The sequence below is a fragment of the Rissa tridactyla genome, chromosome 2 (assembly GCF_028500815.1).
Source record: "Rissa tridactyla isolate bRisTri1 chromosome 2, bRisTri1.patW.cur.20221130, whole genome shotgun sequence".
Taxonomy (NCBI): Eukaryota; Metazoa; Chordata; class Aves; order Charadriiformes; family Laridae; genus Rissa; species Rissa tridactyla.
In genome coordinates, this window is record NC_071467.1 from 55,355,470 (window position 1) to 55,379,578 (window position 24,109).

General features: G+C 39.2%; 1 protein-coding gene across 3 annotated transcripts in view; it reads right to left on the reverse strand.

Moving 5' to 3' along the window:
- The window catches only part of LAMA1 (laminin subunit alpha 1), a 108,618-nt gene that overhangs the window by 76,274 nt on the left and 8,235 nt on the right, over nucleotides 1–24,109 (reverse strand). For all 3 annotated transcript variants that reach the window (XR_008464753.1, XM_054190708.1, XM_054190709.1), the window contains exons 2-3: nucleotides 7,668–7,838; nucleotides 7,210–7,322 (exon numbers count right to left, since the gene is read on the reverse strand). Coding sequence is in view for 2 of the 3 variants with exons in the window: in XM_054190708.1 (XP_054046683.1) it covers nucleotides 7,210–7,322; nucleotides 7,668–7,838 (284 nt within the window). In the remaining variant the exon portion in view is untranslated. The remainder of the gene's footprint in view (nucleotides 1–7,209; nucleotides 7,323–7,667; nucleotides 7,839–24,109) is intronic.

Sequence of the window (24,109 nt, forward strand, 5' to 3'; positions counted from 1 at the left end):
AATTTCCAGTTGTTACAATAAATATAAAAATTGACACAAACTGAGGATTTTGTCTACTGACTTATATGACATTTCAGCAATGCAAGCAGAAGTAAACAAAAAAGAAAAGCCAGCTCACTGTTTAGTCACAGCCTTACAGTCTTAGAAATAAAATTTCTCTGGGGTCTGTGTATCCTCTGTTGTTCAGCACAGTCTTAAAATTCGATCAAAGTCAAGTGAATACCAAGAATTATAGTCCAGCTTTCATGAAGAAAAAGACCTCTTTTAAATAAAACGTACATCGTGCCAACAAGCTCCAACTGAAAAAAATGCTAAAATACATGCTTTTAAAGGGAAAAGAACAGAATTTGAGGAGACTTCAAGTCAAGTAACTGTATTCCCTATATACAACCTGGATTTCATTGATTCAGTCAGCAGTAGTTGAGCTATATACCTGTTTCACACTGGGTTACACACCAGCAGCATCTGGGGTATCATCATTTCAGTACCCCGAACCTGAAGACATTTGTATGTGACAAGAGTCACTCGTATGAGTATCTTCTCCATCACAGAAGAGAACTGCAGAAAACTGTTAAAACCAGGGAAGTTTTACTGAGTGATCTTAGGAACTGCTATGCACCTCCAAGTTCCTTTGAAGTCAATCATCTCTCTCAAATGCACAAAAAAATGCAAGACTGGAACCCCAATTTTTTTTCCAATGCCATGGTAGAAAATTTTCCTCAAGAACTCTTGTATGTCTTTTATTTATTTATTTTTCCTCTCTGCTTGTTGTCGTCAACTAAACTACTTCCATACTTATTACACAGTTGGCTGAACAACAACTGATCTACTTTTGATTACATTGAGATTTTTCAAGACCCATTATAGTCTGCAGCTGATGTAGCTAGTTTTAAATCCAGTTCCAACTAGTAACAATGCGCTATCCTTCATCACAAACTAACTGCAGCCCCTGGTGCTGAAATAAAAGATATTCACAAGAGTATGCAAGTTAAATTTATTTTAAATATCAAGTTTCTTGGTGAGGGGACAGTGAAGGGAAAAGGCGGTTAAAGATAAAAATTTTCACAGCAACTGTGCACATATTTAATGCACAATTCAATAAATTAAATCTTTTCAACTCAACATTTTTCCAGGAAAAAAGCAGCCATGTTTGGTAGACAAGATATCTAGTGATTGATTTTTCCTGCATGCCTACAGTTCACCAATGCCAAAAGAGGCATTCACAAATCAGTAAACGGTTCTATAAACATTTAAGTATGCACACTGTAAAAAACCATTGCCGCCTTCTCCCCCCGATCCTCTCAACTCTCTTCCATTTACACACATAGCCCATAGATACACAAAAATACTTCATAGGTAAATTCACAGGATAGTGAATATCAGCAACACCAGGAAAATTTGTCAGCCCCTGAAATAACATAGGTTAAAATATAGAAATGGAAGGGTTTTGTATAAATGCTCCTGCAGCCAAAAAGTCAAAAGACAACCTACAAGAAGGAGTTACGTTCTCTCACGGATTATGTTCCCAAGCAAGGGAATGAAGATGGAGGAAGGGATTAAGTTGTTCCCATTGTTTGGAGATGAAGATATTTTAAGGAATGACAGCAGGTAGGGGTTTTGCAGACTTCATATCCCACGGCCTCTGCAACCCACAATGGATCTGAACCAGGAAGCCCATGTAATGCAAGCTGATTTTCCAATCTTCCTCAGAGCACTTCTTCACAGATTTTTACTTTTATAAGTTCTTCAGGTTTGAACATCACCAAAGGCAATTTCTAACCACTTCCCACATCCATTCAGTGTCCACCAACCAGCCACGCGATAAACTTGAGCTGTGTGGCAAGAGCTAATGATTTGTACACTTTAATTTGACTGTACAGCTTTCCCAGAACTCATTTCCTTATTGAGCTACAAGGGTAAAAAGGGCAAGCCAAAGCAAGTTAGCAATTCCCAAACAGCCACAGATTAAAAGTGTCATTTTACAGGCAGTTCAATCCCCACTGTAAAGACCAGCCAAATAAACTTGTACTGAAGAACCTCTTCTTCATAGCAGCCAATACCAATGCAACAAGTCACTACTCCTTTATTTAGCCTTCCTAATGACCTTGTTTCCCTGACTCCCAGATCCAGCAACAAGAAGTGCATTATTCTTGAAACAGATTTATAAATGAACCCTTCTCCCCATTCATTGGGGAAGTTTGCACATTTTTTTGCTCAAGACTGTAAACTCAGCCAGCAGTGGCCACCCAGCAGATACTAGCCAAAAGTCCCCATTTCCAAGGGCATGGTCAGTGCTCTACAAAGCACACAGATACACGTCCTGGCAAGCTCAGTTTTCCTGGTAGTCTTTTGGGATAAAGACTCCCAGTTATACTTTTCAATCTACACAAATGGAGACAACGAAAAGGGAAGATTCGGTCTTTTTATATCTATGAGTATCAAAGTGCCAGGCTCCAAAAGTGAAAACTTAAAAGGAAAGATGAATCCCAATGCATTATTTTTTTTCCTACATTTCAGAAATGGTTAACCTATTAAAAACAGAGGTACCAACTGCTACTTCAAGTCTACACCCCAATTCAAATCCAAACTCTACCTGACCCTGAAAAAACCTGAAAACTTTAGGACCTCCGGATCACTTTCAGTGACCCAGTGCATCCCTTACTGCAATCACACTGGCATAATGTAAACTGTATAATGCAGAAGATTGCAAAATGAACATACCTGGAGGAATGCAAGGCTCTTGGCAAACTAGTTCCTCCTAGTTTTATAAATTCAGCTAAATCTTTCCTTGAGTATGAATGCAGAAAGGGAATCTAAAAAACAGCTAAGTACGTTTTCCAAAAGCCCATGACAAGTCCTGTGGTGAAAAATGTTTATTACAACTAACATCACTCCACATTTTAACTGAAACTGCAAAATCCATTCTGTTCAGTGTTGTCAACACATATATTTCTGATTACCAGAAAAGCCTCTTTTTGTCAGATTTCATCTTAGTGTCCAAAAAGTCTAAAACGAATCTGTACAAACTCTGAAATAGTAGAAGACTACATGAAGGGATATGGTGACTATCAGCCTATATTGTTCACAGAAATGTGTTTTCAAGGGATAAAGATGGCTTAAAGCTCTTATTAGAGACTGTGAGGCCTAGCAATTGCTTGCTATGTTTTGTTCTGAGGAGTCTGTGGTGTTAAAAGTGCAAAATAAACTAAATCCAGTAGAATTTATGGTCTCCTGAATTATCTTTTCCTTCAGATTCTGATTTATTATGTGCAACCATTGCTTAGGAATAGAAGAAAAATTCATTTTACTCAAGCAGTGTACTGTTAGAATGTACAGATGAGCTCCCTGAATCTCGGCATCATCACTTTTACAAAACCTCAGAAGTCTTTTAAGGAAGCTTGCCACGTACAATACATTAGCGTTGGTTGAGTGAAGTCAACAGAATAATATCTTTTTACATCAGCAAAGGATTTGCCCTTACAGAAATCTCTTCTTGACAATTGATTTCAAAATAAAAGCTCTGTACAAATCATATTATAATTATTTACATTCTTTTTTACTTTCCAATAGCAGAAACTATGAGTTACTCTTACATGACTCTGAGTGGTAATCCAGTACTCATGAAATATTTATGAGCCACGATTTAATCAGAAGCAGAGTTTTCTCAACTTGATACTATGGGTCTTCCAAGAACAGCTGGTCTTGCTTTACAATTCAAGAGCTTTGTGATATACAAACTTGTGCCTTTCTGCTATGCCTAGTACAAAGTACCCTTAAGTACCTTGAAAAGTCTGAAGCATAGCAATAACACTGAAGAAAATGTGTGTGTGGCAGAGAAATATTTTACAGCTGGCCCAAGCACACTTTGTAATAGTCAGCATTTATTTTAATTCATTATAATTTCACAAAGTAACTGGCCAGAGGAGTGAAATTCAGGCAAAAAAAGACGTTTTTATCTAAAACTGTTGCTGTGCGTTTTGTTTCTGTAGCATTGCCAGTGCTGGAAGCGTAAGGTCATAAATCAAATCTTGGTATCTTGTATATCAATACTACATCTCATTGCTAAACTACTCTTTCACCAGTTTTGGATCTTTGCCATACATTTAATAGAAGGAGGAGGACCGGGGGAAGACTATCATACATCTGGGTCCTGGAAAGACTGAAAAGCACACCAGCATACATGTAACATGTACCTAGTTGTTATGATCCACGTGAGCTAAAAAATCATGACGTACCCACTGGCTACTCTTCCAAAATGCTCAGCATTAGTTATAAATAGCACAGATTCTGCAAAGGAGAAAGATCAAAGCAGCAATCTCCATACTGATTTTATTAGCCATCCCTCTTTTCTTAGCAAGATTCGATCAAACTGCTCTGCAGTCCGGCTGTATTTAGAGTAAATAAACTAAGTGCAAGGTAGAATATTAGCTGAAAGAACATCCTCTGCTTCCTTCAATTTTGAGCCTAGACATGAATACAGCCAAATACAGGACACAGGACACACACTGTGTCCAGAACTTTACCGAGTGGAGCCAGTTTTCACCAGCTAAGGGAATCTTCCCCTTATTTGCCATCCAAGCCTACATTCCAGCACTCACCAACCCGACTGCTGGATTACATCTCTAAACTGTACATTGGTAACAATCCCAAGAAACAATCCACTCCACTTACTGCTAGAACTTCTGATAATTACTCAAAAAACATAAATAATGACCAGATGGTCATTCTTCACATCACAAAAGAGTGTGAATATATTCTATATTTTGGCAAGGAAAGTTAAAGGACATATTTACTTTAATACGCTACTTGGCAGATTTAATGCACAAAACTTGAAATGTAAGAAAAGTACCAATGATAAAGACGTACTGCAACACACATAGTTACAGGTACTGAATTCCAGGAATACTTTTGAAGGTCATAGAAGAGTATTTTAACTCATTTTACTCATTCTCAAACAAGTTTATGAAGTAAACAGTCACTAAAATCACTAAGGTCCTTCCCAAGCTTTTCTTTTGTGTTTTCTTTACTGAAGCTGACTCGCTTAAAGTAAGCACACCAAGTCAGCTCTAATAACTCATTGACTTCAAGCGATCTCTATTAACCAAATCCTTTCTCACAGAGCAGTAATTTACATTCAGTTTGCACAGCCCTAGATGCCTTCTCTCTCTCAAACTCTCTAAGGAAAACACAGAAGAAAGGCCCCTTGGGGGAAACTTTTCAAATCGAATTAGTGAAACTGAGCATGGGTCAGGAGAAGAAAGATATGTATTTGGTGAAACGTCAACAGCACCAAGGCTGGAGAATAAAAGATTTAGAGGGCAGCTCAGCTGGTCTGTTTCTAAAGTGAAAATGTTCTAGGAGGATAAAAACTATGGCATTCCCTCCTCCTTCATTTTTCCTTCCTGTTTGTCCAAGTACAAACCAAACACAAAGTCAACTCTTCAAACAACAATAAAGTCCTATCCAAACCTTCTGTCACTGACAAAAGATACCTTGCGATTATCTTCCTAACAGTTTTGCTTTCTAACTAAAAAGCAAACTAGGCACTTGTTTAACTTATGCTTCACTTTAATGTTCTAAACTTAAAACTTCTGTTTTAATCTTTAAAATAACTTTCAAGCAGGGCCTACAGATCTTGCAAAGCTTGTTACCAACTGTACACCTCAAGTATGCATTTCTTAGTAACAAGCTTCTTCCAGAGTTTGGAAGCATCCCCATATTAATAATGGATTGCTGAGGTACGATTTTCAAACAACTTAGACAGGCCAACACATAGATCTGTCCAAAGCAAAACAACAAGAAAGAGCCAGAAAAAACACATTTCCTTCAGAAATTATTTTGTCTTTTCTTGGAGTAGAGTAGGAGATTTCTGATTCTTCCATGCCTAATAGGCAAACTAATAAATTAGCAAACACTTTGTAGAGTTTAGCTGCCTCCTGTGTAAGAATGATGAATTCCTCCAAGATTTGTTGTAAAGTGCCAAAACAGAGGAACCAACTTCTGCCCAGGCAGTTCCAGCCTCCCCATCGTCAGAAATCACTGTTTTATAGATATAACCCCTAACTCTTCAGAACAACTGACAGTAAAATTCCATAGAAGATACGGTGTATTTCTTCCCAGCGCTCCTTTCAACAAGATGGTGATTAGAAGAGAAGCACAGAAAATGTCATTCAACTTTTCTTTCAGCAACATTAACTTTGCCCCATTGTATGCATGTTTTGTTTTCTAGTCCTGAAGGTTACCCCTCAACTGAGGAAAGTCTGTGTTTCCAGGGTTCTGGAGATCCTGCAATTGAACTTTATGACATTTTACACTTCAATCTGACCATTATGTTGCATTAACATACTTATATATTTAATGTAAATATACAAAATACTGAGGAATTTAAACAGAAGAGTTTAACTTGAGATCTTTGAGATATCTCAGATAGGTATCTCAGATAACTATCTGAGATAATTGATGTGAATACAATAATCCTCCAGTCACTTACCTTTCTCTCCACTGAAACTCAGTATCTGAGTTACAATACCTATGGATCAAGAGTTAATACTTGGAAGTATATTGTGCTCTGTTTTCTTACAGAAAATGTCCAATGTTTCTACCATGTCCTTCTTCAAATCATTTACTCTTTTACTAAGAAACTGCATAATGATCAAGTGACAGGCTGATAGTTGTAGTTAATAAACAGAAACAGATGCATCCTCACATGTAAAATCTGCACTTATGACAACACCCTGAAAAAACTGTTTACTGCTTGAAAATAAGTCTTTGATAACCCAGACTTCAAGTAACTTGCTTGAAATCAAAGGTAGAGGAAAACACTATCAGAGGACTTCTGGAGAAAAGACAGCAGGGTGAGGCAGAGGAAAGTTGCCAAGACAGAAGGAATGCTTATATAAACACTCTCATCCACACATATACAATTGTTACTGTGCCATGAATTACAACCTGTGACCTATGTGCTTACAAATATAGTCACTTCCATTCCAGTCTGATAGTACTGAAATCTCCAAGATGCTGTAGAACAATAATTGAAAAAATATATCTGTTTAAAATCAATTCATATTAGCTCTAAATTAATGTTCAACTATGTGCTACTAAATAGTTAACTGCTAAATATCCCACTATCTAAACACAGAAGAACTGTAATCAACTGCATTGGCTTATATGCTACATACAATAAATGACACTCACCTACATGTTACTCACCTGCCTTAAATCCAAGGTGATGGTGACCCAGTGGTATTGCCTCCCATTCTGAATGCTGGGACTTTGCCACCAGTTATTGGTACCATCGATTGCACTGGAAATTGGGTGCTGCTCTGTTTCAAAGCAAAAAATTAAACATCTCTTGAAAATACAACTCACTGCATTTTCTCTGGCCCAGCACATTTATTTCTTGCTGAGCACAATTTCTTCCTGTCATAAAGAAGTAAAAGCCGAGATCTGCCCCCAGACTAAAAGGTGGTCACTGGACTCTGCAGTGCTTAACACTGATTTAAGGCGTTCACGCTTTCTGTCAGCCCTTTGCTCAAAGGTAGTTTCATTATGTAGTGGAGAGACTACAAGTCAAAAGTATTTGACCTCAATACACCCTGTATTCATGTGGAAGGGTCAAAAAGAATGACACAAACCCATGAAACGAAAAAAAAACACATGAAACTTGCCTTTGGGATTGGCACTGCGATGGTCGCAGACGCGGCACTGGGCGTTGCGCAGGGGCCGTCCTGGAACGTGCTCCACCAGTTTGCAGAACATCTCCGGTCCCTTCTCCCCGCAGGTGGCATTGGTGGAGATGTGAGCGTTGCTGGCCAGGTTCAAAATGGCGGGGAACAGGCCTTCAAAGAAGTAACGATTATCAGCCACGTCGTAAAGCAAGCAAAATACAAATGTGGATATGCCACAGGTCCCTGAACATACAGGGTTTCATGACAAGCTTCTAGCTGAGAGTCAGAGATACAGAAAGATACAATGAAAACACACTTATTTTGTGAGAAGATTATCATACCACACTGACACCAGCACATCAATCGTCATGGCCCTGGGGCACTACAGCCCTGCCTGTCCCTGCTCACAGCCCAGAACCCCGTTTCAGCCCCCAGGGGCTCCTTACACCCTGCCCATGGCCCCCTTCCAACCCTGACCATGGCCATCAGCCCCTGCCCAAGTGACACCACCCCCCACAGCCCTGCCTGGCCACAGGGCCTGCCAAGCTGGGCCTATGTCCCGGCCCGACCCCAGCCCAGCCCAGCCCATCCCCAGGGAGATGCCTGGGGCTGGGAATGCCCCGATGGCCCCCGTTCACCCTGCTCCTGGCTGGGGCGGTGGGACAGGCCCCAGCTGCCAGGCCCTGCCCTGCCAGATCCCCCCAGGGAGCCCCCATAACCCTCAGGGAGCCCCCACAGCCCTTGTAGCACCCTGACTAAAATAACCCTGTTATTTCGCTCCACCTTTGGATGCTTTACTGCTGAGGAACACAAGAGCTAGTAAACGAACTCTTACAGTTACTAAACCTTCTCTTCACATTTTGAATTGATCAACACCAGGAGGGACAATGGGCCCACTGCCAGAAGCGAGGAGGAACGGTGTGGGAAATGGCATTTCACTGGAGCTCTGAGGCAGCAATGCCAGCACCCCAAACAATGCACGCCAGGCTCGCAAGTTTTAAGGATTCCATTTTAGACCTTTGCTCTGGACTTTTCTGCAGCCTGGGTAAAGTCCAGGGGATGTTTTGCTCACCACTTACTAATCTTCACACAAACGCTTTACCAAACTTTCAAATGGTGTTACTCTTGTGTGCTGGAACAAGGAAACAGCATTTCAAGATTACTGCTACCAGATCAGAAATTCTTAGTATTTTCTAAAAGGAGTGAAGTTTTATTTTAGCTTGAAGGCTACTGACAAAATTTAAAGAACACTGCATGTGACAGGGAGAAGTTAAGCACTGTTAAATTAAGCACTGTTAAGTTAAGCAGTGTTATCAGTTTCCAGCTTTCCCTCCCAAGCTAAAAAGGTTTTATTTCTTGTATGATTATGGTATAACAGAGATACTCCATTTCCATTCAGAAGCAACTGAAAAAGAGAAACGATTTTGGAAAAAACAGTCTGGTGTTTAGAGATCAAACATGATGGGCTGAAATCAAAGCTAAAGCCTTGGTATGGCCTATTAAGAGTGCTACAAGAATTGCTACTGTTGCAACAGTGAGGTACTAAAACCACATTTCCTAAAGGGTTTTTAATATTTTTCTTCTGTTATAAGGAAATTTGAATATAAAAAAATTTCCAGCCATATTTGTGCCTTTTTCTTGAGCAAAACTATATGAATTCTTTTACACCGTAAGAGACTGTAATATTAATATTTTGTTTTTCTTTGCTGTCCATCTCAACAAGGTAAAATTCAATATTCCTTTAATTTAAAGTGTCTGCCTGCCCAGTAACTGCATTACCCTGGGAAAGCCTCAGAAAAGTTTTAGTGCTGTTTAAACCTTGACTTCAGATATTGAAAATGTAACTGAATCCTAACCCTCTGCACCACAGTATGAATAACAGTGTGTTTTCAATTGTGCTATACTCAAAACTTAAGAGGGACATAGAGCTTTTTATTTTTTGAAGTCTGACTTCACTTAAATTAAATCTAAACTAGCTTAGATGCCTTGTTATCATTATACCTAATCTGATGCAGACGAGGATGCTGAAGACATACTATTTACCACTTTGGTGAGTTTTTTAGGTCAGTAACATACTTTCTGCACAGTATTCTCTCACCTCATGCAGTACATGCAGTATTGCTCCAGACCTAAAGCTGAAGACAAATGCCACTCACTATTTTCCTACTGGACAAGAAAGCCCAATGGTAGTCTTTTAAATTACTCTCCAATGACACAAAACCTTCTGTATTCAGTATTCATTACTGTTCACTTAGGCACCTATCGGCCAGTCTTCAAGAGCTATCCATTACTTCACTGGTCATTCATTACCTTCACTCACGTTCCACAGTAGCCCTGCCATTTCTTTCCAGGATCATTTGTCACAGTGACATAATTTGCCTACAATAACCTTCAGTCAACTAACTTGTGCCAAAGGAATAGCAAAGCTCTGAAGAAAAGTGCTGATGGCAAGTGCTGTGCTGGCGAAGCTTCATTCCAAAACCCCAAGCTCAAGTCACCGTAGCATTCACCCTGGACTCATCATCAAGCATCTCACTGGCTTCTAATAAATTTGCTGACTGATAATGAACTGAATAATGGTATGGTAACCTTAGGGTTTCATGATGGTTCTCTGGATCCCACAGAGATAAGAAAGGACATTTCAATCCAACTGAGCTGCACTGGAGTTTTGCCCCAGGATCCACATAAAAAAACATGAGGTTGTTAGCTTCATTCTGCAGGGTACTGCATCTCTTCAAATCCTAGCCTACCACATTCACCTCTGATTCTCTCTTTAATGCAACCAAATTTTAAGGCAATTTGCAGAAGTGCGGCCACTGATTTCAGTAGAGACTGAGATTAGTGTAGGAGCTGATTTATTAAGAATCAGTAAGTATCTGCAATAAACAAAATGGAAAGGAGGCAAATTTCTAAGAAATCAGTTACATCTTTACAGAAAATTATTCTTCTTCAGTCTTTTCTTAAGAAAAGCTGGGTACTCAGAATTGTGAGTTCAAGAGCTCTTAGATGCTCCTCTGCCAAAGGAAAAAAAAAAAAAGAGGTAGCTATGATAAAGACAAGCAGCCATGGAATCAGTCACCTAAATGAGCCATTTACAGATAAATAAGTGACTGTCATCATATCCTGCTATAAAATCCAAGTGGCCATAACAGACATAAAACTCTGGCAGAAGATACCACATCTCATTAAACTGAACTGTAAATGATATTTGCATTCTTAAAGACATTGATGTAACTTTTACAGTTTGCTATCCGAAGTCCAGCACAAATGATTGATTGAATTGGACTTATCATTCTTATTGCATTAGAAAGGAAGGCAAGTGCCACACAGAAAATCCTCACTGTTTCACTCCTGAGCTGTCAGGCTCCGTTATCACAGTATACAATTGTAGCTCTGAATGAGCCTTGAAAGATCTCCATATGGATGGCAACAGATCCATATGGATCTGTACAGAGTTCAGTAGAAGACTTCTCAGCTCACTAATCTCGCTTGGTTGACTATATTCCATTTGTTAAAACACCTTGCAGCCAACTTTGTACATAAGTACTTGCTATTTCATCTTTCCACCATCAAGCCCCTCTCTGGAAATTACTGTCCAGCATTTTGCAAGAGACTACGGTGGTCCTGAGAAAAGCTAGAAGAATTTCTAAATTAAACTAATCTACTTCAAACCAATGGCCAGCTCTTTTCCTGGTAAGGTAAATTCTTTAACTTGATTTTTTTACAACTAGTCAGCTGCCCACTTGCCCCAAACAGAGATTCACACACTGCCCAATACCAGAAAATGAATAGTGTATGGATGCTAATTTGACCTTAAGAAAGAGCAACAATTGGTTGACTATAGCTCAGCACCACAGTGGAGTACAATGTTTGCGTTAGATGTTCAAGCAAATTGTTCTCATTTGTAAGGACTTGGTTTTAGCCAGATGCACAACTAAAACTCACCACAGGAAAACTGAATTACTGTCAGAATTATGTCTTTCAGAGCTTTCCTATAAGGGCAAAATGCCCCAAGCTCAGCGAAAGCAGAGGGAATCAAATCCCTAACAAGGTGGTCTGCAACCTTGGTAGATACGGCAGAATTTATCACGTTTGATTCTTAAAGTAATGACAAGACAGAAGAATCCAAAGGTTAGATGAATTTGTTGTACGCATAGTTCAGCGGACAGACCTTGTGGTGAAGGACACAGCATTACTATTTAAGCAAGAGTCAGGGAAAGGTTTGTTCATAATGAAGCAAGTTGTAACGTATTTGAATGATGGTTGAAGAGCTGGTCAGCATGCAGCATGCCAGGGAAAAGGAAGACAAGCAAAGAGCTTTTAGGCAGATGAGGTAGTTAACTTCTATTTTATGTGCTTCAATATGACTAGTGACTCTAATCCTTCAGAATGAATGGGGACAGCTGGAACGTGCAGCTTGTTGAGGCAGATCCAAAGTGCTGACAATTCACACAAAGTCATCATGGACTGAGATACATCCTTGCATAAGCAAAAGATGTCTGCAACCAGGACAGCTATCTCTATTGTGAAGGTTATGCCTGATCATATCTCCTACACCTCTTCTGGAATTATTCTACCTGAAACCACGGTCTACAGAAGTCCTCACAAGCTCCTTGTTGTAGAGATACGTACCATCGTCTTCCCTGGAGATGCAATTTAATTCTTTGTGATTTTATAAGGGTTTTTTTTCAGCTAACTGAAATTGTTATAGGTATAGACTACCAAGCAACCCTGAAGTTTTCTCCAAGAAGAATTTCAAGGTGTTGGGACATTTCCAAGGTTATGGAAACTCTAACCATCTGCACATTTCACAACTTCAACTGTTATCAATGCACACCTGTTGATACATTCTGGATACACCTGTTCCGCTGCACATGAGCGGATCAGCTCCATAGTATTTGTACAGTGGATCTGACCCATCCTAGAGTTGTTGAACATTTCATCTAGCTCAGATAGCCTTCCCATGTACAGAAGCCTCAGTGCACTCTAAAGACATAACACTTATTCTATGTGCTGAGACCACAGCAGATACACATCACTCATGGAAACACGGAAACCAGATGCAGGTGTGATTCTTCTCTGACATTTATCAAAGGCTTTAGACATATTTATTCCCTTGCTTATCTTTAAAAAGTATTCTCACTTTAGGACGCTTGGCTGCATTCTGTACAGCTAGATCTGAATGAAGCCCCAATTCCATTCCCAATTAATGATTTTTTTCACTCAGGAAATTAACAGTCTCTCATAACTGCTCTGTTTCAGGTGGACAGAAAGTGAATTTGTGCGTTTTGGCAAAATCTATGCATCGACCGTGGTTTTGACCATGTTTTATTGTATGGATTCTCACAACATGACTGTCAGGCAGGGTGAAACTGTACTTCACTTTTTAAAGGCACGTGGAGAAAGGTAGACACTTATCAGAGTAACAATCTTCCTAGCTGAAGCATAGCTGATTAAATTAATTTCTTTTACAAACACAGTTGTACAAACAGAAGGATACATATAAGAGTTCTGCTTTACATAGGCTTCACTATGCCAACAAATATGTTCAAAAAGCACAATAAAGATGATAATAACCTTTTGGTATCCTGATCTACATAGCAAGGATGGCAATACTTCTTATAGGAAGGCCACATTTAAGACAGCTTCCCTCTGAATCTAGATTCATTAATCTCTCTCTGGTATCCCTAGAAACCTGATTAAATTAAGTAGGTGATTTTTAAATTTTGGGTTGTTTTGTTTCCCCCCTTCCCCCAGAAATCAGAAGACAAAACACTGATGGGAAATGAAGACAAAGATTATCTGAAGTAAGCCAAGAACTGAGTCCAGAAGGTAACATAATGTTTTCTGGATTGTTCATCAGTGTAGACAATGAAGACTCTCAACTAGACTTCAGTGAGCAATTCTACTGAGGCATTCAGCAAAGCAACAGCTTGATTTTTCCCCAAGTGTTTTGGCTTTTTTGTGCTGAGAGTAATAAAGCAGTAATTCGCAACTGAACAAAGTAGATGTGACTTAAAAAGCATAAAAAGCTGATGTGTGCAGCTAACAATGAGCTTTTTATTGTGTCATTTCTCAGAACACAGAAATACTTCAGGGGGTCTAATCTCATTTGCAAGTTAGCATTTTTAAAAATGTAAGGCAATCAGTGGTTCATAACAAGCAGGCAATGTTGAAGTTTGCTCACAAGCAATATATTCTTCATTTACTGAAAATATTTACAGAGGACACAGTGACAGTTGTTCAGAAGAGTCTGATGCACTTCAGGACAACACAAAGGGCTAAGGACAAAATGCAATAAAATGTCACAGAATATTAAAATGTATAAAATATGTGATAGTATTACACTGCAGAAGTTGAGGTCACATTCTTTATAACATTCCTAGACAGTTTCCAATAGCACAGATTTGTTTTAGTTGTTCTGTCTTATTCAAGTTTTGGACTAAATCAGTTTACTAAATAAAAGCCCTGGAACTATCGGGCTTGGATTCAGATTCCTTGCCTGCTTAATAGATTTACCCTTATATTATTTCACTAGTCAATGTCCTTGGCTTAACCTTTTCTATGCACTTTCATCAGAATCCTGTCCTGTAACCACAATGAAAATCAAGGCTGATTTCCTAAGTAAATGCGCTGAAGTCCCTAACTTCTAACTGCAGGAATTAAGGCACTAATTCCCTGTCCTTAGAGTCAGCAAGAAATCTGTAGCATAACACCTAACCTGCTTTATAATCCATTTTGTGGAGACGCTGCCTAAAAATATGCATTAGCAACAGCCATTGACCCATTTGAAACGCTGAAAGCTTCACTACAACTTACACAGCAGGCTTAGGTAGCAATCCACCAGTTAGAAATCATTTTTAAAAACTGATCACTCGCTTTTCTGTAGCCCTACAGAGAGAAGAATTTCTGCTATCACAACAGAAAGCTTACAGGGGCTAACTAAGGGGTATGGTTTTATCAGCAGAACCTCTGCAAACTTTGATTTGCAACGTTTAGATTAAACTATTTCAGATTAAAATGAAACCTCACCACCATGACAGACCACTATCTTCTCCTAAAACCTGTTCTCTATTTCTTCTCACTCTGCAGAGCAAAGCTACTATGTCAAATCACAGAAATACTAGCTGGGGAAGATTAAGATTATTTAATTCAATCACTTTTCAATATAAGAACATACTAAATTTGTCTACTCCATTCTCAAGAGCTTCCTTCCTATGAGGAATATGCCTCAACATCCCTGATAGATCTACTCTGGTGCTTTACCACTTTAAAGTTACAAATTTTTAGTCCTCTTGCTGCATTCATGATCTTTCATGACCTTGATTACCTGAACGGCTGTTATCACACCCCTTTTCTCTTCTCCAGACTAAGTAAACAACCCTTTCAATCTTTCCACAGCCAATTTTCTAAATCTCTTATCCTTCTGAATTCTTGGCAGTTTGCATCTCTCCAACAGTGCAGCTCCTCAGACCTCATCAACACCAACTGGAGTAGAATAATTTCTTAAATTCTTGACAGTTTTGTTAACACTTCCAAGAAATTTTTTTGCTTTCTTTTCAAGGCACTACCGTTCAGTTTCCATTGCATGCTAAGGTAAATAAAAGATGCTTTTCTGTTATACTGCAGCCTGGTCAGTCATGAAAGAGAAGTATAATCCACATCAGGCCCTGGGATGAGCTCAGGTTATCGGTAAAACAGATTACTTTGCAATCAGTTGCTGAATGCTCATAAACGCTTGCTTTCAGAACAATCTCCTGATTATTTTATAGCTCTGATTCTGTAAAGCTTTTGCCAATCACGCTTAAGCAACCCAATTGAAGCACCAGAAGAACAACAACAAAAAAATCCATTACAGTGGTTAATGTGACAAAAAAAAACATTCTGCTGGAACCTCACAAGCTGTACAAATAAGCTACAGAAGACCAAACCCTGGCCCTTCCTCTGTCCAAGTGTCAAAGGGCTTCTCTGCCAAACGTTTTCTGCTGTTGCTTATGGGCATTCACCATTAATGAGAGCCTTAATGGAGACAGGGTACAGCGGCAACAGGCATTTACCTACTGCGGTCTGCCTGGGGCTAGATGATGTGCTAACTAGCATTCAGTGCTCAGAAATGTATCGGAAAGAAGTATAGGACTGCAAATTAATAAAGATGCATTCTGTCAGATTCAGACTACAAACACAGAAGGCAAAAGTCTGCTCACTTAATGAGCTTCATCTGTACTATTCTTCCCCCACCAGTTTCCTCCATATCGTTTGTGAAGGTTAAAGAGCAAGCCTGGCATAACTTGCACGTCTTCCTCAGAATTCTCAAACACCAGCAAACAGCCAGTTTGATGGCCAGAACATAGCAGAGAATTCGAACGAGGCAAAATGCTTTTTTCCAAAAAAAGGGCAGAAAACCTGAACCCTAATGAAATCTTAAATTTCAAAGTGTAATAAGCAGCATGCTAAATATAAAAGGCAATGGAAAACTAAGGTAAAGGAAGAAGGAAGAAATCATTACATACCAATTAAGTCTTCATTGTAAGATGCTAAATTTCCTGGTATGCACTATCAGAAGGACAGAGTGTTAGAACTGGGGAATTATCAAACTCACTGAAAAATTTCCATAACAAAGAAAACCCAGACTTCCAGATCTAATGTTTAGAAAAAAAGGAAGGCCAAACAATACTAATATATCTGCACAAGAAACTGAAGCTTGTCACCTCTGTTAGTTACACAGCAACTAATGTCTTCTTACACAAAGCATTGAGGTTTTTAACGCCACAGATGGGTTTGATACTAGTTTAGACTAACACTAAAACAATATCCTTCAGTTTATGAAGCTAATTGTTAACAAGTTAGCTAATGCAAACTTTACAATGTCCCACCTTCTAAGTCCCTCTCATGCTCGGAGCTTGCACACATACGTGTAGACCATACAGAGACAATATCACAACACATGTACTCAAGATTGGAAGTAGAGAGGATAAGGATGCGAAGACATGGGTCAGCGTGCAAATTCTTAACGCCGAAGGAGTTTGAGCAATTGATTTTCAGTCCCATCCAGAGTTCCTACAAATGAGCTACCTTGTTTCCCAAAGGAGCGCACATCAGCCTTGACAGCCTTCAGCTGAATGTTTTGAAAGAACAGAAAACATTGCTAAATACAACAGGTTTAATAGCTTACATCACAGCCCTGAATATAGTGTCTAATATTTTTGGCTTGGTCCTTGTCCTTCACAAATTTCAGGGATCTGAGGCAAAAAAAAAAAAAAAAAAAAAAATATTAAGTTCAAGTTCTTGGGGATAAAAAAAAGCATCAGAAAGTTTTATCACAGCAATTTCTAATACCTTTGATACTGGCAGTAACTTGCAGATTTCTTTCAATCAGAACAAATTAAGGGACCGTAGGAAAAAGAGGAAAACTAGCTTTCATGCTAGTTTTTAGCATCAGACAGTACAACTGGATATAAAAGGTATCTTCGATGAGTACTCTTTATATATCATGCATTTTCAAAGTATAATCAATATTTCTTCTGTCGAGTCATGTCTTGCAAGTATTGATTTTTTTTTTTGTATGGTGTTGGCCTGTTCAAGAACTTGCCTAGAAATTGCCACAGCATTTACACCAAAGCAAAAGCGCCAAAAGTTGACAGATGGGCAGGCTGCCAAGGAACAACAAACCTGCCAGACCATGAAATTAGTTCTTTCTTGTTCACCCAAAGCTTTTTCCACATGTTGAGGAGTCTACATCACAGTGTTTGTTGGTTTGGGGGTTGTTCTTTCTTTTATCATTATACTAGGTTTTTTTCCTGAAGTCACCTTAATCTTAGGAAACAATTTTCACTGAAACCTGATGTACATACAAGCCACAGCTATTACATACTTCAGTGTCTTGTCAGTTTTGCTTATATGCAGCCTAAGACACAATATTAGCTTAGATCAATATGACAATAGTACTGGCAGTGTGATTGCCACGTCAAAGACTAGGGACTTCAGTTATTTGTCACTTATGATGTGTCCCAATATTAACAAGGCAGAACATTTTTGTTCCTACTGATGTTAAATCTAAAGCAGCCTTAACCCCCACCACCTTTTACTGTGACTGCCTCAATAGATAACAGCTCACCCCGTGCTTCTTTCCTATCACCAGTTTTCAACCTGAGGCAACAGTCTTCCTTGTAAATGAAAATCCTGTCTGGGTTTAATCCTAATTAAATCTGCATGCATAAATGTGCAGCATTAAGCTTCACACTGCATCATTTATTATAATAAATAGGAAGTTGTGACCCAAGTATTTATTCGCTCTAACCTGATTCTAAATTTGCATTTATCACTTGCAAAGTGTCTAAGAGACCTGAGCTTGAAAAGAATTTTAAAGCTTTAGTGGTCCCAGTCATTTCTGTACTGTGACTCAGTCGCAAAACCAAACAAAATGTTACTACTTCTTTTCCCATGTAAACACAAAGAATGACCCCTTGAGGCAGCTGGCATCTCCTTGTGATCATAAACCAAGTCTTACAGCACTACAAGGAACTCTGAAATGGATTTTTCACTTCATTTAAGCTTGTTATTCACCAGCCATATATAAAACCAAACTTTACACATGGTATTTTTTCCCTTTCCAAATATGAATGCACTATCTTAATATTTCAAATTCCAGCTGCCTTAGATGAAGTTAAATTTCTATTTAAGCGGAATTTTTCCATTAATGAACAAAAGCTATTTCAAGTTGAAGAGGTTTTGTCACCCCAGAACCACCAGCTCTCCTGTTACACAAAGCCATGAGGTTTTTTCCCAGACATAGAAGAAAAATGTTTTCATCCTAGCAGGCACAAAGGCATTATCAGGGCACATACAGCCCTGTATCACTGCCAGATCTTCCTGGGCAGAATGGAGCGCATTTCCTCCAGCTTGAATGGAGCTGAAAGGATTCGCAACTGTGTAACACTGAAGACATGCAAAACTGGAGCATTCCCTTATCTCTACTGACAAGATTTTGCAATCTCTGATTTAAATGGTTAATTGGAAAATAACCTCTGGAGGTTGTTGCGGTGTTTTGTTGGTTTTTTTTCAGTTATAATCAACCGCTCAACGTGCTACAGAGGCGGCTTTCTGCTCTTTGCAAAAAATAAAACATATCCTGCTATTTTTTTTCCTAGGCATTTTACTCCCGGCAACAAAGTAAAATTGCAAATCACCATGTTTTGTTTACTCACATCTGCGGGTCTGCAAGCACACAGGCTAACAAACGTACAGGGCACATCTTGCAACTTTATTTTAAAAATATTAATAGCAAGTCAGCTGTTGCACATTTTCTGTTTCAAACCCTCACCACTTTCAAACCCTCGTTTTATTTTTTCTAAGTAAATGTTTTCACAAAAATCAAAGGCATGTGTGTCACACAGGATAAATTCCTGAAAAAATGTAATTTTAAGGACACAAAACTAAAGAGGGGGGTGGAAACAACCAACATTGCAAACTTCTAAAAAAGTCTTCTTCCACATTGCTGTCAATGCTCAATAACTCAGCCAGCTGCATGGAATTTTAATCAAGTGTCCTGAAAGTATTTTGCCTTTGGCCTGAAAACAAGAATGATGCATTTCAGCCCAAAGGGCAATTTTTAAAGAAAATTCTAACAGCTTGAACCAGGACTGAGCGTTCAAGTCATTTAATTTAAAATTCAGCAATGCTACAGTGACACTAAAAAATTGCAAGGCAGATTTTGGATCCTATCCTGAAACACCCCAAGTATTTTTTGCTGATTACTGTGGGAAATGCAGCGATCGTATAGGTAATGCTGCAGTGTGGGTAGCATGTATTTCTCATCCTTAAGAACAGAAAAGATGATAAGGGCTCCTCAATTTTTAGAGAGACTGTTATTATTAGTCAATACTATGTGGTATACAGAAGGGTTTTTCTTCTTTGGAGCAAACATCCTGACCTTTTCCTACCACTGCACCACTGAGAAGCCCCTTCTTACCCTCTTTTCCTATCATTACATTAGATTTTCAGCCTACCAGAGATATCCAAACTTGGATTTGACAATTACCACTATTAGTTGAGGCAGTAAGCAATAGAAAATCCTTAAACCACTTCTAAGTATCACACAATAAAAAGTTTCTGAGCGACTTTACGTATTGCTGCAGCTAAACATCAGTGTGGCAGTCTCTGATCCATGCCAAGATAGACACTGAATACAGCCATCCACCAGCAGACCTAATTTGTACCTTCTGCTTCATTGCTGCCTTCAGATGATATACTATCACTCATCACTATGGAAAGATCTATTCCCCTTTATTCATCACCCAATTCAGTTTGAAGTTCCCTGCCTGGCCACGTATAGTCCTCTCTCATTGCTGGCAAAGAGTAGCCTCCACCTCACAGGAAACCTGCCCTGTACTTTGAAGAATCATTTCTCCTGTTAGAAATGTCCCCGTGACAATATTATCAAATATGCAAGGAACTAAGCTGTCCCTTGTGTGACCACCAAGTAAAGAGTGCTCATCCATTTGACTCCAGTATTTGTACTTCCTGCATGCATTTAGCAATGATAAACTTGTTCTGGAGGATGCTGGCAGACCCACTGTAAACCTACTTCAAGAAAGATAAATTGCAATAGGGCTTGGAAGGACTTGATTCCTGTAAGTTTTAGCTTAAAATCCATCTTTACTTCTAAATGTCCGTTTCGGTAGCAAGCTCACATTTTTGAATTACCAAAAAAAAAAATGCATGGTTTCTAAAATGCTGACCATTTTTTAGTGAGATTTGATGTTAATATCCAAAAACGCTTAAAAGGGGGTTTTATTCACAAATCATGGAGTTCTAGATACATGACAGATTTGCTTTCTATTTGTAAAAATGTGTTACTTAATCCTGGAAGTGAGATGTATTACCCCATAAAAGCAAATTGGACTACTTGTGCAATTAAGAAAGAGCCTGACTGAAACAATGCACTAGTTAGCAACTACTGAAGTAATAAATGAATTTTTTGTAAACGTAAATTCACAGCAATTCTCCCAAATTCGGTGGAGTTCATTTGATCCTTCATTGTCTTATCAAAATGTTGATATATTTAGCATATTTTAAAGGGTGTTTTCTGGTAGGAGTCATTGAGTATATATTTTAGAGACTCTACAGGCTAAAGCAAATAAAAGGAATCCTAGAAATTTCAACAGCATATATTTCACAACCCTAATTTAAACCAGGGTTTTCACGGATCTTGACAATTCAAAGAACCTTCACTTCAAACTTCTGTTATCTAGCCCTTCTCAGCCAATAAAGTAGAAACAAATGAGTCATCAGAGGCATTTGCACACAGTTAGAAGCCTTTTTTTGCCCTCCCCCCTTCCAACAGAGCAAGATACGCACAAAAGGCAGCACAGTAAAGGCAAGTAAAATATGTGGATGGCGTGGCATGGAGGACAACAAAACACACATTCGCTATTCATGCATTTGAATGAGAAACACTTGTAAGGGAAACCTAGACAAGAAAAGCCAATGGACTCTCTTCCAGTTTTATAGTAGTGAAACGCCTTCAGGAGCTGGTTTCCTCCCTTAGGAAAGCAACAGCCACAAATAGGGAAGGCGTAATTTGATTAATTGGTTTGTCAAGCACAGGTCTACTGCTGGTGCTGGAGCCTCGTTGATTCACCGCTCACTGTAGGTACTCCTGGATGGATCTGGAATAACCCTGAGAACGTGGTGAAGACTGGCCAGGCTCCATCCAGCCTGGCAGCAGCTCTGCCTGGGCAGGGTGTGGTGGAGAAGTATCACGGTGCAGCCAGTCTCCCCAGCTCGCCCACCACCTTCTGCCATGGCTGCAAAGCTCATTCTGCCAGCCCCCATGTGAAAAAACGAGGGACAGCTCAGACCCCTGCTCCAGTCCTCCCTGGAAATGCTAGTCGCTACTGGTTGTTTGGTTGGAGTTTTTTTCCCCCTCTCCCTCCTACACAAACACTTCTTTGATCAGATGAGTTTTGCGACAGAAGGCAAAATGCCAGTTGTGCTTTCAGAAAGCTGAAAAAAACCCTATCGATACTAATCTAAGCAAGCATCAGTGCTAGCTCCAATTCAATGGTTGAAATCCAAGGTTTATTATAGTCAGCATGACTTATGCCACTGATTTTGCTATTTAGAACCCCTTGCTTAATCAGTTTCACAAGAAAAAAAAAAATCCAATAATCAAATCAAGACTATAGAAGTTGTATCGAATTACCTATACAGATTCTGCACTGTCCCCTCAGCCTTTCAGTAAATAAAAGCTTACATAAATATGATAAAGGAGGCAGTGGACACAGGCCTATCTTCAAGGTCATTTTGGAGCAAAAAGCAGCAGTAAAAATGCAGGCAGGGACAAGGGGAAAATAAGAGTTTCCACTTCAAGACGACCGTTTCTTAAACAGCTTTTTAACCCTTATTCTCATGCGGGAATCAAGAGGGGGGCTGGATCTCACCGCACAATAAATGAGCTCTCGGAAAGGAATTACATTGTGCTTGCAAAACAACTTTCAAATCTGAAACTTTAATCTGAAAGAATAGGTTAGGGAATATCTCTGATGGAGCTGTTACTGTATTAAATGTCAGTTTTAAAAAAATAACCAAAAGCTTTAATAAGTTAAAGCTGCTAAAACAGAAGGAATTGCAACAGGCTCAAATCTACTGTCCGCACAAAGCAGAAGTGGGATCTTCACGGCGTTGGCTGGTAGGAAAAGCCCAGAAAAGACAAGACAAACCAACTCAGTCCATCAACCCACATGAGGTGCTGCTTTACACAGCCTGCAAGGTTGGGCCACTTGTGGAAAGGGAGGCATGTGAGGCTGCCTGTCGTGCAACCCCCCCCCCCCCCCCCCGTCCCCTCCTACAGCCCTCTGAGCTCTCATGGCCATTAGAGCAGCAGTGATTTTCCAGGGAGACTTTTTTAAAAAAATATCAGCTTCTCAGGTAAAACCAGAGCATCCTAGTAGTCTGTTTTGCTCTGCCAGGAACACAAGGGAAACTTCTCGGGAATCAAAACTGCTGATTCACATCAGGAGGAGAAGTCTAAATTATGTGCATTTATGTATCTTTGTAAGAAGGATATCAAAGGCTTAGACTTTGACAGTATTTTTATAGTCTTACGTGTCTGTGTTATTTCTATCTACTGTAACTACAAAATAGTTTTCATGCAAAATTGTGATGTATACAGCTTTTAGTTCACAAAAATGTGTATTAAATAATTACATCTCAGGGCAAAAGCAGTTTTTTTCCCCTCTAAAAAACACAGATTCTAACAATTGAAAAAAATCATTAAAGTCCTTAAAATAGCCGAACTGACTACAAAATAAGAAAAACAGATACATCTAACTTTTTTTGCTTTGACTCACAACCAGATCAAGCACTCGCCTCAAAACCTCAAAGCCAGTATGCTGTACCCACATCCTAGTGTCCAGAGGCACTTTACACAGCCTCCGAGATATCACTGAAGTACCCAAAACCATACATAAATGGGCAGTTTGATTGATGTGCACCTAAAGTTTATGCCAACTAACAAATTACAGTTTCTGCGGGGCTGACCTAACTGACCTCATCTTGCAAAACTTCTCCAAACACTTTCTGCTGTTTGGTCAGGAAAGGATGCCTGGAGGACAGAAGAAAATACGTGTAGGAGAAGGCAAACCCCACCTGAAGATCCTGTGTGAAACTGCTGTAAATACCAACAGCTGATCAACACATGCTGATGGTCCTGAATTTCTCGAAATGCATTTTCTAAGGCCTCAGGGAATGAAGAAAATATTTATGACAGACAAATGGTTTTTTATCTTAATCTTCAGCCTACTTAGAATGCTTTCATGGGATTTTTCTCTGTCACATACCCTTGTACTCTGAGAAAAGAAGAAATAGTTCATGGCTTGTTAGTACTGACTTCCTTTTAAAATAAGTGAGGAAAAAAACAAAGCAGGTTTTAAATTTAGGACTTTCTAATCGAGGCCAAGCACAATGCTTCCCCCACAAAATGTCTAAGATATTCTTTGCAGACCAACAGAAAAACTGAAATTTCTCATGGTTCTTTCTTCCTTTCCCACATCCTCAAAAGTCAGACCTCAGCCATGAAAATTTGCACCTAGTTGAGACCTATTACCTTTTTGCATTACCCTTTCTACTCTACCAATTTCTTTGAATATGATCGAGCACCATTTCTATTTGATAAAGATCTCAAAATATATTTCTGTTGCTTAATACAAATTTAGGGAACCTAATCATTTTAACGCAATGGTACCCACAAAGTCAGCATTCCTGGGGATATGCAACAGTGGCCTCTGTTTGAGGTGACTTGGTAGACAGGTCATCTAAAATTGACTTTTGTAGAGTACTTGTTGTAGAGAACAAAGTCCAGTACTTGTTGTAGAGAACAAAGTCCATTACACTAAGGCCTCAACAGCTAAACTGTGTCGGAGAAAACAAAAGCCCAGAGCTCC